We start from the raw sequence: 16,153 nt of genomic DNA, 5'->3' as shown, positions 1-16,153 counted from the left end.
GGCGATCTTGTGGTTGGTAAGTACTGTAACTGGCTTACTGTTAAAATAGTTTCTGAGGTAGGTAGCTGCGGACTTTAACTACAAGCATTCTCAATCTTGCAGCATATGTAACACTTCATATCAAGCAAAAGAGACTAGCAATTCGAGAACGACAGTAACCCAATTTGCACTCAACTTGTTGCTTTAAGAAGATTGTAGGGTGCAGAATTTTCCACTAATGACGAGAGTAGTACACACATTGAATTCATGGCACACTAAAGGAAACAGAATATCCATCCAAAATTAAGTTTGATGAGGAATTATTGTGTGGCTGTCTTCTCATAGCACCATCCTGTGTAGAGATAATGGCCTGCTCAAAGCACGATCTCTGTGAAGATTTATTGGTAGAGGTCATGACTAAGCTTCCTTCAGAGTCTCTGTTCAGGTCAAAATGTGTATCAAAAGCATGGAATCATCTGATCTCCAGCGATCACGTCCAAAAGAAGCTTCCTTTCACCATCTCAGGCGTATACAGCAACCTCAGCACCGGAAACTCTAAGTTTTTTTCCCTCTTCATTCTAAATCGAGGATTATCGGCTTCTGCAATGGACTTCTTCTCTGCCAGTCTCTTTTCTCCGAGCTTCTCTGTGTCTGTAATCCTACAACAAAAAGATGGTTCACTTTGCCCGATTCGAACAAGCCAAGCCTTCTCTCTGTGTTGGCTTTTGATCCTTCCCGCTCTCCGCATTACAGGTAGGGATGCAAAAGGATATGGATATGTGTGGATATATCTGCATCTGAATTTATATCCGATTGGATACGAATATGGATATGGATATCTTTTTAATTTGTGGTGGCATCCGGATAAGGATACGGATATAAGTAAAATATCAGATATATATCTGAGTATATGTATTGACTGGACAATTGAAATTCTTTGACCCTTGATTAACGAATCTGTGAACAATTTCGATGATCCAGAAATCTAATAATAGCTTCTTAGACATGTAAACAGTTTTCAGACTGACTTTGAGCAAATTTGTTCTATTTAAACATCTCTTCTATCAAACAGTCGATATATTTTTAATCTTATAAGTGTTTATTTCTTATATCATCATCATGCCTGTATATATTTCCTCTTATCTGATCCGTATTTGTATTTGATTTTGGCAAATATAATCCGTGTTTTCCTTGTTGAACCCTAGTCACATTTGTATCATTATCCGTGATCAGTAAACATATATGGATATGGTAAGTGTCGTATCTGATCCATTTGCAACCCTAATTACAGGGTTATATGCTTCGTCAGTTGGCAGAATCAAGAAGCTAAGCTCGAGGTCTTCTTATCAGAAACTGGCAAGTGGGTCGAGCACAACTTGCGGTGGGGAGTCGAATCTTCTACCGTGTCACCTGTCATGACTTATTTCAATGGAAACCTACACATAGTTTCATATCCACATTGCGTTTTGCGCATTCATCTTGAAACTATGCAGTGCCAGCAAGTTGAATTGCCTGAACCAGCAAAGAATGGTGCTCATTTAGGAAACAGTGTAGGGTGCCTCTGCTACTTCTCAGGCAATGACAATAACAAATTAAGCGTCTGGATGTTAGAGAGTGGTTCGAATACTTACAAGTGGGTGTTGAAGCATAATATTAGCCTGAAATCTTTAACTGTCGGTTCGATAAGATTCTTGGCTTTTCATCCAGAGCTTGAGATGATTTACTTATTGGTGAATGGGAAGCTGGTATCATATGATATGAGCAACAAGAGAATAGAGGAGGTGGGGGATTTTGGAGGAGAGAAGGAGAGATGTTATTTAGTGCAGATTTGGCTGTTTCAGTTCTCAAATTGTGTTTCAGATTGCTTATTGAAGGAAAAGCTGTAACAGAGATAGTTTGTGAGTGTTTGTAAAGAGAGTGTATATATATACAGTATTGCATTATTTGATCTGTGATTTTTATTTTTAATCTAAGCTGATTCAAATTTCTGATTAATGTGAAGAGTTGTGTAAGTTTCTTGTAATATTGGATGGTATGTGTGGCATAGAAAATGTTCTCTATGAAATTAATGTTTCAGTGTGATGATTATATACATGCATCCATCTTGATTTTAAACAGAATGTTTATCTTAAATTGATCGATAAGATCCATTATCTCCTTCAGGTATCGAAGCAGAAGAATTTTAACCGTTAAATAAAAGTAAGCTGACCCTTATGATTGAAACTACCTTACTCCAATAGGCTGTGTTTTCATGAGATTTGCATACAACATTTTTTCGGGTAACAAAATCATATCATCATTATCTCATATCAAAGAGGGTTACTTTTGAATTGACGCTTTGTAGTATTACCCAATTGTCATATAGTTCTAATTATGCAAATAGACCTCTTGAATGATATTTTTATTACTCTTATCTTAACCATAAAAAAAGGTTTTGAGGAGGTGATAAGACCACCTATAGTTCTATGGTAAGAATAGATCTCCAATTGCTTATCTTTATTATTTTTTATATTTTTTAGTTGATTTTTTTTCCTAAGAGAGTGTATTTGTATATGAGCCAGTACCACAGGAAGTTTACTCGCACAAATAGAACTACATTGGGTCTATTCACACAAATAGAGTCTATTCGCAACCGGGTGATATTATAGGTGATCTATTCGCAATTAACCCTATCAAAAATCCTTTGTCAAGATGAAAAATTGACCCCTCTTTAATTCTTAATCTAATGAAACCAAATAATAATGGTAATAATAATTTAAAATTTGGATTAAAAAAGGGTTATTTAGATATTAGCCCCTCAAATCTTAATGATTTGATATTAGTCGCTCAAATCTCAATAATTGCTAACTAGTCCCTTAAATTCTAAGGGGTTTTGCAGAATGGTCTCTCAATGACAAAAATACCCCTCCATTATGTTTCTTTCTTAAAACACATCTTTGTTTAAAATATTTATTTGCACTTTGGTAGTACTCTAAATTTTACACCTTTGAATTTATACCCTAAAGTTTTTGCACACTTTGATACCCTAAAATATACACAACTTTCTACTCTAAAATTTACACCTTTGAACTTATTCCCCCAAAAGGTTTTTTCACACCTTGATACCCTAAAACATGCACATTTTTTAAGTCTGATATCTTAAAAGTTTTTCTTTTCTAACACAGAGCTTATGACAAGATTTGTAGCTTTTTACCTTTGCATACTCCAAATGGGGATGAGCCATTCCATCGATTTGAGGGAGTAATATGGAACTAATGAAGATTTGAGGTACTACTACTAAATAGGCCACAAGAAAAAAAAATGATTTTATCAGATTTGCGAACAGGCAGGAGGCGGAGAATAATAACCGGGAAGCTCAGCGGTTCACTTCTTCACATAGAAACCGCCAAATCATCATAACTTCCCTTCGTAACTGTTGCAAAATAATAATAAATTACCAGATAAATCCCCCCCAAAAAAAAAAACCTTTAAAATCCCCACCGATCGATATCAGCCCTTCAACTCCCTCCCCCTCTCAGTAACAAGAAGAGATGGACGAAGTTGATGACTCCTACTTCATGGCTCTCGCCGTCGACGACCATGACCTCCTCCCAATCTCCGACGAGAAGTACGCCGACGAAATGCAGCTCCAAGAGGTTCTCGTCTCCTCCGCCATCGCCGCCTTCGATCGCTACGGGCCTCCAACGAAAAGAATCAAGACGGAGCGACGCGAGCCGCCGCCTGCGAGAGAAATCAAGCAAGAGCCTGCTGCAGAGCCTCCTTCTCCTTCTGTGAAAATCGAGGAGGAAGAAAATGTGAACAAGTAATTTGTTAGTTAGGGTGGGGTTGATTAGTTTGAAGTTCAGTAGATCAGAGTTTTGCGAAGTTTAGATGTTGAATGAAATTTTTGTCGTTAAAATCATAGAGCCGGAGATTTTGTTGATGCAGTATGTTAAATATTTGGAGGCCGTCAGTTTTATTCGTGTCTTCGTGAATAGTTAGGACATATGATTAAGAAGTTACTAATTGTTACGATATGACAAAATTTTGGGATGCAAAGATCATATTTGTGTGCAAAATATGTAGTTTAGAAAATTCTGCAACAAAAAAAATCTATGATGTTTTTATACAAACCCTCAACTTGTTGTGCGCCGCGGAAGCCCCAAATAGCCAAATCAAAAGCACACACAAGAACAATAGTAGACCACAAGAGAACACAAGCCAAAACAATCAAGCAAGAACACAAGATATACGTGGTTCGGCAATGTGCCTACGTCTACGGGGCAATGAGGGGGAAGCTTTACTAATGAAATCAAAGGGGAATACAAATTAGGGTTACAAATCTTACCCAAAACCCTCAAACAAGACCAATTGATCTCTCCAATAGACTCCAACAAAAGAAACCCTCAAAATCCCCTTTCAGCAGCTCAAAATCTTCAAAGCTTAACCCTAGAAACGAGTTTAGGGTTTATATACAACTTACAAGCGAAACGGGTCTGGAAACAGACCCCAACCGAAACCCGCAGCGGCGGTCGAGAAGCCCAGTGAACAATGTGCACGAATGCGGTCGACCGGGCCGGTCGACCGCCACCCAGTTTGCCTGAATCTTAACCTGTCAACCTCTGCTGTTAGTTCCACACAACTTTGTAAAGCTTTCTTGTCAAACGAAACTTTGTGGGGTTTGGGAAGTCCTAACTAGATGTGGAATGAAATCATAATAATCCTTGAAATAAATCAATGATTATGATCAATACAGTAATCTCTTTATTTCTTTTTTGGCAATGAAGAGGATCCAAATCAAAAAATTATGAGCAAATTAGATTGTCACAATTTTACAAAGCATTTTCAGATATTAATCCCTCGAATCTTCAACAATTCCGTACTAGTCCCTAATATCTTTGAAATTGTTCATAAGTCCGCTCAAATCATGGAGGAGCTTTGAAATTGGTCCCTTCATGACCAAATGCCATTAGCTTATCCGCTTATGTTTTCCCCAAAATTACTTGTGCGTACATAAGACATAAGCAGAGGGATATTTTGGTCATTGAGGGACAGATTTCCAGGACCACTTGGGATTTGAGAAGTGCACATTCTATCAAAACACACTCATAGAATGAGGTGATCTAAACCATTCATGGATTGTTGGTAGAGGCGTTAACGGATCCAATACGGCCACTTAGAACTTGAGAGGTGTCGATTTTTTTCCTCAAAGCACTCTAATAGAATGGGGTGATCTATACCATTCATCGGTACAAATCAACTCGGATGTGTTGGACTTCTGAGCAATTTCAAAGAGTTGAGGCGCTACTATGAAACGTTATTGAAGATTTGATGGCCTCGTATCAGTGACTAGTCTCAGAAATTGAACGGTCACCATTCTTCCCTCAGAACACCCCAGAGATCTCTGTGTGAGACTCTCACGTGATGGCCATACCGACGGTCCCCAACAAGTGATCACGAGCGAAACCACGTGACTTAACCTCCTCCAGACTTAACCTCCTCCACCTTCATCACTAGATAACTATACAGTAAACGACTCCCCCCTCAACAAACGAAAATCCAGTAAAATGTCTGCAGCCATGGCGGCCTGCAGCTTCCATCGCCCCTTTCTCGGGATCTCGCCACGTCAGCATGTAAGGCTTGTTATTATTCTTTGGCGTAAATCTTATTCTATTTCTGCAATTGGACCCATAATTGCGAATCTATTGTATCTTTAGAGAAATTGAACTTATGGGTGTTTTAGCTAATTACTGTTATCAAGAGATTTTTTAGGCTTAGATGCGGAAGTTTCGTGAGAGATGAAAGATTCATGTTTTGAAGCTTTTAAGGCTGCTGCTGCTGCTAAAAATTCTGGATAGATGAAGAGGAGTTGTCACCAAAATTAAGATTTTACTAGACGTGGAAGTGAAAATTTCCTGTTAAGATGATTATGATTCGAAGTAGTATCAATGAGAATAAGATTCAGAGATTTTTTTTTATATAATTTAGATTTTAACGGAGCTTCATTTGGGAGCCTGAACATGAGATGAGTCTGATTGGCTCTAGAGGCAGCGCACAGGCACTTATTTTCTATCTTCTGCTGAATATGAAAGAAGAACTGTGAATGAGAGTAAATCATCCTTTAGTAGCATTTTCAGTTTGTCGACTCATTCCTATTATCTCCTGAGAGTCAAGATGCAAACCGATAAATTTCTCTGTGAGAAGAGACATTTGTTTTCGTTATTTCTTTATATAACGTTTTGACCTGATAGTATGTCACTTCTGCTATAATCTGGATTGGTGCACCCTTGCTCGGTGAAGTTAGACAAAATATTGGAACCCATTCTTCGCACGCTAAATCTACATCTTATGGTCTCAGGAATTTCTGTCTAGAGGCACAAAATTGCATGGTTTTTAGTTTTAAATTGCCCTTATTCCAAAAGGAGAATTAGCTGATTTAAAGTGGAGCAACATTACGCCCAAAATAGAGTACTTTTTTGGCTGAATTTCTGAGGCTTTTGGGTGGACCTTTTAGCCCAAATCTTTTAGTTTTATGCTATTTGGATTCACCTTCTTTTCTTCAGCTTGAAGTTCCTCTTCTTAGTAAGTCAATATACCGCACAACTAGGTAAAGTTTTTTTTTTTTCCCTTTTTACATCAGATTACTTTGTCAAACTTTATTTTCAAAATGTTATGCATCTTTAGTAATTGAGTTCCTTTTTCTAGCCTAATGCTGGAAAATTAGTTTACATTTTTCCCATCATGACCTTTATTGACACCACGGAAGAGGTTACTATATCCAATTGAGACTCCAAAAATATGATTAATTCTTCATGTATTTAAACATGTGTTTACTAGCTATATCCATATGAATGCAGGTCCTAATTTTTAACTTTTATGATCATTATTTTTACTATGTCGTTTTATCCCATGGATGTAATTTGACTGTTGTTTTTCTGCTTCTTTTTGCTCTTTCTTTCTGAAATTATAGGATAATTCATTATGCAGACGACACTTTGAGAGTGTAACATATAAGATTGCTGCAATCTTTTGGGGGCCAAAGAGAACTGCAGAGCCTCGTGTTCTAAATCCTTCCTTAGGGACACATCCTCTTATAGGGTCAGCCCCAGAGGTGTCCTTTTGTTATGTCTTTTGTAAGTAATTACTGAGCTTTTGTAACCCTTAGCATGATTTGGTCAACATTTTCCTATGCATAGGGTAGATCAGGTAATGAGATGAAGCCTCAGAAGGTATCACTTTCAGTTATTTCATCAATCTCAGAAGTCTCAGCTGAGGATTGGGATGCATGTGCAATTGATGCAACTGGCCCTGAAAAGTTTGATCCTTTCATCACCCATGCTTTCCTCACGAGCTTAGAGGAATCAGGTTCTGCAGTGAAGGTCAGCCATCTAATTGATGACGGGGTCCTTTTATTAAACCACTATTGATTTTTGTTGATTGATTAGCTTGTTTATGTATATTTTAAATAGCTTCTATACTACAGCTTTCCTTTAGTTATTTAAAAATGTCATCAAAGACAACAAGAGGGAGGAGAGAGTGCTAGAGGTAGCTTACTTATTTGAGGAAAGAGAGTTATTCCTTATTTGAGGAAATAGAGTTATTCCTTTGTGGACTTTGACGTGAGATTAGAGAATGATCACTCACGTATAGTTTTCTAGTTAGATTTTTTTGTTGTCATTGCACAGGAACATATGACAAACTTAAATTTCTTGTATGCTATTCTCTTTGATCTTCAAGCTATTTTTTGCTGCATAAGTACTTTATTTTGGATTTTTATCTTGTCACTGACCTATTGTTGTACAATTTAGACTTTAATTCTATTTTGTGCTATAAACTAGTTACATGGTTGATTTGATATCATATTGTACGTCCTTCAGATTTGAGGAAGCATTGTGGAAAAAGTGTTAGTATGTGGGGTAGATCATAATATGTAACATCCTTTTACTCTTGAATCATTTAACTTTCATATTTTGCACAGTTTGGCTGATAGGAGAATGTGCTATGATTTGAATATTGCCTTAAAAAAAATCCATCATCTGGTTTCTTCAAAGTAACTAGGAGACCAAACCAGTCACAGTTGCTTTCATTTTTAACTACCCTTCAAGTTTATGTACAACTAGTCAACTATTAGCCTTGTGTTCATAGCTTACTGCATCACCATCACACATGGTTGCTTAGTAATTTGTCTGAATATTTTCAGGAAACAGGATGGTTGCCTCAGCACGTTGTTGCTCAGGATGAATATAATAATACCATAGGTGTTGTACCTCTTTATCTTAAAAGGTTTTTAAGAATCTGCTTGTTATTAAACATATTAAACATACCTGCGGGATACTTTGATGTTTATTGGCTAACCTTATTAATTTCTTTTCAGCCACTCAAATGGAGAGTTTGTTTTTGACCACTCCTGGGCTGATGCTTACTACAGATATGGCTCGCAGTATTACCCAAAGTTACAATCTTGTGTCCCTTTTACTCCGGTAACTGGACCAAGGATATTGATCCGTAACATTTGGTGTCGGGATCAAGTCTTTGACATGCTAGTCCTGGCATTAAAGGACCTTACTGCAAAGGTAAATACATGTTTATCGTATATCTTGTGACTATTTTTCCGTAGAAGCTATACATTTCCTGTGAAATTCTGTCTATTACAGTAGTTACTGCTAAGATGAAGCTGTTTTCGTGGAGAGGACTCGTGTGTGCAAAGCTTGTGATGTTCTTGTGGATGATGAATATATTTTTGAATCTTTTGACAGTTACAGGTTTCATCATTGCATGTTACTTTTCCATCTGAAACGGAATGGCAGAAGATGAAAAGTTTTGGGTTTTTACAGAGAACAGGGATGCAGTATCACTGGAAAAATCGCAATTATAAGAAGTGAGTTATTATTATTTCATTTTTTTTTTGACTTCAACTCTTGTATAGGAGACAATGTAACTAGGAAGTAGATGATAAACTACTTTATAATATTTAATCCTTACTTACTCCAATTGGGTAGAAAATACAAATCTTCTTTCCAAGTTGTACGGAAGCATGTGTCCTTTGTGAAGATAATTATCCTAGCAATAGAATTGAAACGTTTACTCAATTAAAACAGTATTATCCATAATAATTATTTTTTTCTATAATCTAATTGGGTAGAATATTCTATTCTTCTTTCCTTGTTGTACGGAAGCTTGTGTCCTTTGTTAAGATAATTATTGTAGAAATAGAATTGAAACTTTTACTCAATTCATAATCTATGTGATCTGGCACAACCTGATTGAACAATATTCATGTTTACAGATCTAAGGCATGAGCCTTGTATTTTCATTTTATGAAGGGAAAATTTTCATTAGAAACTTCATAAGAATACCAAATTTTTTCCGTAAAAGTTAGTGACTGAAATGATTTTTTTTTCATGTAGTTTTGATGAATTCTTGATGGATATGAAGCAGAGCAAGCGAAAAAACATTCGACAGGAACGGAAAAAGGTAAGTCTCGTTCAGCCATTTTGTATCTGTCTTTTTTGTCTCTTGTAAGCTATGATTTCAAGCTGATGCTGTTTAGATTGGTGTTGTTTAGAAGTTAAATAGTACAAAATTGTTGACAGTTGGAAAGACTTGCATTTTCAGCATTAACTTTTTTCTTTTTTCCAGATATCTGCACAAAACCTGAAGATGAAGCGCCTGCGTGGAGATGAAATAACGGTAATTATGATACATTATCTTTGATTCTTATTTTATGTAAGTTTTAACCTAGATAAAGTTATGTATGGAAACTGAATATAGAGGCTTATCTGAAATTTTATGCATGATCCATTTTAAAGGTTCAGATTTAAGCCTCAACATTTTCCGTAGTTTATTTTAAGTTACAGATGCCTACTAACTAGTGCTTTACATCAAGCTTATATGGTATTAGTTTTAGTTCTTATTGAATGTTAGTGCTATTAACTCAAACCCTTCCTTATGTAATGGGATATATATTTGCTTTTTGTTGAGAGGCCTAAGATAGGAGAAAAAAAATTATGAGTGAACTATTTGGATAGTTTTACTTACGGTATGACAATATCCGTATTGGAATTCTTATATAATTTTTCATATATAGTTGATCCCTATGAGTGGAGCATTTCAGTGTGGGACCTTCATTTGTTCAGTTATTTTCATTACTTGTATGAATTGCTCACTGCTATGCTCTTAAATTCTGCTTTTGCAGGCAGAACATTGGGACTCTTTCTACAAGTTTTACCGGAATACAACTGATAATAAGTTTGCTTCTTTATAACCTTTGTTACTATTCTTTTTTCAACTATTTATTGTTCAGATACTCAGTTGCTTTTAGTTCTTTAACTGTTAATTTCTCTCTGATTTTTAGTAAGTTGGAGGTTCATGTTTTTTCTGCCTAGTATAAGTTCATTCCACCTGAGAAATGTGAACATGGAATTATATTTTATATGATTCCATGTTTGTGCAGCATAGTTTTCATAGATGATGTTGACTGCAACGATATATAAACCCTGGTTTTTCATAAGCGTCCATGATGCCAGGTCTTTCGATTATATTATAAAGTGAACAGCTATTATGTGGGTATAATACATAAACCGGAAATTGGACTTTGATTGTTTTGAACTTACGCAATTCCATTAAGGTCATTCATTTGAATCCTTAATTGTGCAAGCTACTAATACTTCATCAGTATACAATTGCAGAATTACATTTTAAGGATGAATACTATAAATTGATTGAGGTTTCCGATCACCAATTTTATGTTATTATTATTTTTTTCTTGATCACCAGTCTTTAGATTATACTATTAAGCGAACTATTATGGGGAGGTATAATACATAAACCGGAGATTGTTGCAATTGATTAGAGACTTTGATTGTTTTGAACTTACACAATCCCATTAAAATCAGCAATTGATTTGAGACTTTGATTGTTTTGAACTTACACAATCCCATTAAAATCAATCATTTGAATCCTTAATTGTGCAATCTACTAATACTTGGTTAGTACACAATTAGATTTTAAGGCTGAATCCTGGAAATTGATTGAGGCTTCCGATCACCAGTTTTATGGTTGTTTCTTTTTTTTTTTAATGTAGATGGGGTAGGGCCTACCTAACGCGCGACTTCTTTCATATGCTGGGGTCAAAGATGGGAGATCATGTCCTGCTTGTTGTTGCTGAAGAGGGGGATGAGCTTGTAGCTGGTGCACTTCACCTTATTGGTGGTGATACTTTGTTTGGCCGCTTGTGGGGATGTTTGCCGCGTGTCTATTACCCAAGTTTGCATTTTGAGGCATGCTATTACCAGGTAATTAATTGGACTTCCTTAATTCGGGAAATTTTACTTGGGATGAATTTGACAAAACCCCCTGAACTTGGGGTCTTTGCGGGAGACACTCTAAACTTGCAAATTAGAGAAACCTCCTGAATTTGTTTCACTAGAATATTGTGTGACCAATGACAGTTGTTTCACATGTTTCACACATGACATGTTAATTTAGGGGGTTTGTGAAATTTACTCCTTATCTAATTATGCCAATTGAGAATTCTGATCTGAAATTTTCATCCTAAATCATGCAGTACTGAATTTATGAATGAAAAGTAAACAAACCAAATCTAACTAACTCCCGAGAGAGATTAAGCTTCACCTTCTTAATCGTGATTTAGAAAGTATAAATTTGGGTTTCATTTCAGATAGGCGTGACTGAGGGAAAGACTTTTAAGTTCTAAAGCGAAGAAAAATGTCATGTTATCACAATAAACAGAAGAAGTTTCAAACTGCAAATTGATGCATCATTCTTGGTTTCGTACTCATAAACACCATCGTCTCTCAGGCTATTGAAGCAGCGATTGAGTTAAACCTGAGTAAGGTAGAGGCTGGAGCTCAGGGAGAGCATAAGATCCAAAGGGGCTACCTTCCTGTGACAACACACAGCTGTCATTACCTTCTTGACGATGGGTTTAGAAAAGCCATCGGGGACTTTCTTGTGCATGAGACAGAGCAGGTATGAATTGTATACAGAAAACAAATTTATGGCAGTTTATGTTCTCATTAACCTTCATGCTAAAATATCAATCTACCAAGTGCCCATTTTTCGTTCTTTTAGGTTGCTTATGTTTTAGGGTTTAATTGTGGATAGACCGCCTGTAGTATCTCCCAATTGCAGACAGATGCCCTCTAGTTCTATTATTCTAGATAGACCTCCCTCAGTGAATTTTTTATTAACTCTTTTACCCTTAGGAGGTCTATTTGTAATATAAAAAAAAATCTCAATAGAATTACAACGTGTCTACCCGCAATTGGGCATAGTACAAGGGCTCTATCCACGGTTAGCCCTATATGCTACTAGAGTCTTGGACCTGAACATACTTAACCATTTGTCCATCTCTCTCGGAATGGGAACTTATTTAACTAGAGTCACAAATTTGGTGTTTGAAACAGTTAAGTAATCAAGATTAATCGTTTTCGAAAGTTCTTTTTGGAGCAACATTTAAATACTATATTCAGATACAATAATACTTTGTGAAAATTTGAATTATCATGTAAGTTTTTAGGATACCCAGAACTGTTGCTTTGTTGATTAGGAGATAATTACACTTTTGCATGCTCATGCTTGGTTCGCTAACTACTTGTTTCGCACAGGTTAAGCATGTCATTAAAGTGCTGCAAGAATCGGGTCCATTCAAGGATGGTATAGATTAAGAGGCTCGATAATGCTGAAACTTTGTCATGATGTAAATACGCACTTCCTTCTGTAATTGTAGCTTTGTTGGTGTAAATATTCCATGTTGTAATTACTAATTCATCAGCAGCAATTTTATTGATATTTATATACCTTTCGAGGAAATTATCAGAGAATCCTGATGGTGTTTTTCTAGTGGCAAACACAGATATATGCCTACCACATTCTATTGTTTGTGCATCGTTGCTATGTATTGGTTGTTATCATATGTCAGGGGCATATGAGCAATAAACATGATGTATCAAAGTTTCGTCGCACGAGCCTTCCATGTGTTAGAAATATTTATGATTTAAGTTTTATATTGTTTGACGTTTAGGCCTCTTTCGTGGCAAGGAATTGCAAGAGCTCTATATATTGAGCATTAACAATAGGCGATATAACCGTGTAAATGCTTTTATTATAGTTTGTATGCCACATTATTAGAACAAATTGATTAAAACTCCTATTGGTGATCTTTCTAAGTGCCTCTTTTCCTCTTTAAATTGTACGTATGCGCTCAATGTGGTCATTTTGTAAGTCCGAGGCGAATATTTAATAGATTAATTGATCGCGTGATTGTATTTGTTTTTTATGTCTTGTATTTTATGCAATTTAAAACTTGATTTTTTTTTTTCAATTTCGAAGAAAGTGATAAAGAGCAAAAGATTTAGAAGAAAGTAATTAAGAGAATTTTTCCCGTCTAGGAAAAAAAGGCGATTGACTGATAAAAAAGGACAAATTTTCAAAACCAACCTATTTGAGAAACTAATTGCAAAAAACGACCCGTTTGACATTTATTTAGAGAAACCGACCTGGTTTCAGCACTGTAGCTGAAACCAGGTCGGTTTTTCTAAAAAAGTTTACGAAACTTCACGGGAGTTCAACTCCCGTGAAGTTTTGTTATGAGAAAAAACTTCACGGGAGTTGAACTCCCGTGAAGTTTCGTAAACTTTTTTAGAAAAACCGACCTGGTTTCAGCTACAGTGCGGTTTCTCTAAATAAATGTCAAACGGGTCGTTTTTTGAGAATAAAATCTCAAATGGGTTGGTTTTGAAAATTTGTCCTGATAAAAAATCATTAATATGTTAAATATTTGCCCGTGAGCTCACAAAACTTTGAAATTTTTTTTACCCCCCTGAAATAAAAACAGTTTTGATATTTATTGTCAAATACTCCCCATTCATGGAAATTATTAAAGGGTTAATCTGTCTGCTTCAGTCTTATTCCCCAAGATCTTAACTCAGATCAAAAAAGGTTAAAAAGAAAATTAGAGACTGAACGCAGATGCAAGAAAGCATTTAATATATCACTGCGTTTAAACCTCACAACAACAGTTCCCATTGTGAAGCTTCTGACAGTGAATGAGGGCAGACCCTCACTCAATCATTCCATCAAACACCTTGTGAGCATTCAAAGCAAGAAACACCCATGAAACCCACCCAAAAATATATATATATATTTTAAATTATTACAACCAATATTCCCCAATCTACGCGTCTTTAGATGGAAGGGGTTTTACGATGGAAATCCTCAGCTTCAGATGGATCGGCATCTGGAACCTCATAATGATTTGGGGATTAGGGTTTGTGGGTGCGATTGGAAGATGATTTATAGAGAGAGGCGTTGGAAGAGAGGAATTATTGTGAGGGTGTGGCCTCAAGTGGTGTGAGATTTGCCCGTTTGGGCCTTGGCCTCTTTTAATAGGGTTATTCAGCCCCTCAACTCTTTAGTAATTCCTTATCCGTCCGTTGAATCTAAGAAATTGCTGGCAGCCCTTCATATCCTAGGGTTTATTGCAATTTGGACCCTCAATGACCAAAATACCCTCAGTTAAAAAATAATTCCTCCAAAGGGTTGTTTGCAGTTTGGGACTTTTAATTTTGCACCTTGTTAAACTTGGGTAGTTTGATTCACCAAACTTTACAGCTTCTTTACTCTTTGATACCCTAAACTTTTTTCGACACGTTGATGCCCCAGAGACAAACTGTGATAGCTTAAACTCTACACATTTTTTTAACTTTGGTACCCCAAATTTTTTATTAGCAGTTTGATACCCTAAAATTTATACTTTTTTTATTCTTTGATACCCTAAACTTTTTCTGATTCGTTAATACCTCAAAGTTTTACACATTACTTAACTTAAATGCCCCAATGACTCATTATTTTTTAACTTTCATACCTTAATTTTACACAGGTTTTAACGTTGATACCCTAAAGTTTAGGGTATCAAAGTGTTAAAAACAAATGTTTGGGATATTGAAGTTAAAAAGGTATAAACTTTGTTGCAACAAAATTGTCACAAAAATGTAAAGCATCAAAGTTTAAAAAAAGTGTAACCTTTAGGTATCAAAAGTGTCAAAAACATTGGGTATTAAATGTTGGGTATTAAAGTTAAAAAGGTGTAAACTTTATACTACCAAAGTGCAAAAAAAAAAACCTTTTTTGAACAAGATGCATTTTAAGAGAGAAATCATAACTAAAAGGACATTTTGGTCATGAAGAGACCAAATTGCTAGACCTCTTTGAATTTGAGGGATTAGTGAGCAATTATTAAGATTCAAGGGATTATATGGAATTATTTAAGTTTGAGGAACTAATAGCTAAATAAACCTTTTTAAAAACCCTTGTGTAAATTGATGGGTTATTCTCAGGGTTAATTTCATAAAACCCCTTTGAACTTTGGGGGGTACACATTACCCCTGAATTTCTTGTCTCACATAACCCCCTTCTTTTTATGATCTTTAACCATGATAAAACTACGTCAAAGCCCATACTGAGCATTTTGGCAACTTAAAAGCATCAATTCAACTAATGGGTCGCTAATCATGACAAATGGTATTAACACCTATATGATGAACATTCCTGAACTTATTATTAGGATTATTTTTATATAAAAATAACTTTTAAAGTAGAGTGGTTCTCTAAAAATCACCTTTAATTTTCAATATATGTATAAACCTCTTTAAAGTGATTTTTGTTGCAATCAACCACATGTGCTCCCATTTTAGTTAAGTATTTTTGATAGTTGGTCCCACATAACCTCCATTAAGGATCATCTCTTTAATATACTTGCTATTCAATAACTAAGCCTAAAAAAAGTCAACTTAAAAGTGAATGCAGGCGGTTGATTGCAACAAAAAAAAGCTCTAAAAATAGTTTATATATAAATTTAAAAACAAAGGAGGTTTTGTATAATGATCCTTTTCCAAAGGAAAGATGAATTGAGCATTGCATACGCACTGGAAAACCGCTTGCCGGGAAACCACTGACAGCCGGAAAAACCACCAACCAAATCACTGAAAACCAACATACCATATCGAAAAACACAGCATTCCACGTAAGAGCTGTTAGTACTTGTTTGTAAAAACAAGATACTCCCACATGAGATATTTGAGCATTCTTTTAGAGGTTTAAAAACATTTAATGATTATTAGGCTTTGATAAATGGATCAAAGTATAGGTTTTTAAACCCACGTGCGGGTAGCAC

The 16,153-nt window shown here is 35.7% G+C and overlaps 2 protein-coding genes across 6 annotated transcripts; both read left to right on the top strand.

Annotated features, from left to right (window-relative positions):
* On the top strand, window positions 612-1,947 carry LOC109829400. Its single transcript, XM_020396522.1, has 2 exons — window positions 612-732; window positions 1,271-1,947. Exon 2 carries the CDS (start codon window positions 1,395-1,397, stop codon window positions 1,863-1,865), a length of 471 nt encoding a protein of 156 aa, XP_020252111.1. The 5' UTR covers window positions 612-732; window positions 1,271-1,394; the 3' UTR covers window positions 1,866-1,947.
* Window positions 5,477-12,849, top strand: LOC109830220. 5 transcript variants are annotated; one of them, XM_020397422.1, is made up of 12 exons: window positions 5,477-5,591; window positions 6,929-7,056; window positions 7,160-7,337; window positions 8,159-8,241; window positions 8,333-8,531; window positions 8,715-8,836; window positions 9,366-9,432; window positions 9,598-9,648; window positions 10,154-10,206; window positions 11,042-11,252; window positions 11,779-11,949; window positions 12,588-12,849. In XM_020397422.1, exons 1-12 carry the CDS (start codon window positions 5,526-5,528, stop codon window positions 12,645-12,647), a joined length of 1,389 nt encoding a protein of 462 aa, XP_020253011.1. In that variant the 5' UTR covers window positions 5,477-5,525; the 3' UTR covers window positions 12,648-12,849. The 5 variants fall into 5 exon arrangements, with proteins under 5 accessions (XP_020253011.1, XP_020253012.1, XP_020253013.1 ...); XM_020397423.1 differs by having other exon boundaries at window positions 7,155-7,337; XM_020397424.1 differs by having other exon boundaries at window positions 6,929-7,069.

This window comes from Asparagus officinalis, chromosome 2, assembly GCF_001876935.1.
Source record: "Asparagus officinalis chromosome 2, Aspof.V1, whole genome shotgun sequence".
Taxonomy (NCBI): domain Eukaryota; kingdom Viridiplantae; phylum Streptophyta; class Magnoliopsida; order Asparagales; family Asparagaceae; genus Asparagus; species Asparagus officinalis.
This window is presented reverse-complemented; position numbering and strand designations above follow the sequence as displayed.

Coding starts and splice junctions, on each gene's coding strand:
- LOC109829400 (XM_020396522.1), top strand. CDS start 1,395: ATGACTTATTTCAATGGAAACCTACACATAGTTTCATATCCACATTGC.
- LOC109830220 (XM_020397419.1), top strand. CDS start 5,526: ATGTCTGCAGCCATGGCGGCCTGCAGCTTCCATCGCCCCTTTCTCGGG. Junction 5,592..6,928: donor GGATCTCGCCACGTCAGCAT/GTAAGGCTTGTT, acceptor CTGAAATTATAG/GATAATTCATTATGCAGACG. Junction 8,532..8,714: donor TAAAGGACCTTACTGCAAAG/GTAAATACATGT, acceptor ATCTTTTGACAG/TTACAGGTTTCATCATTGCA.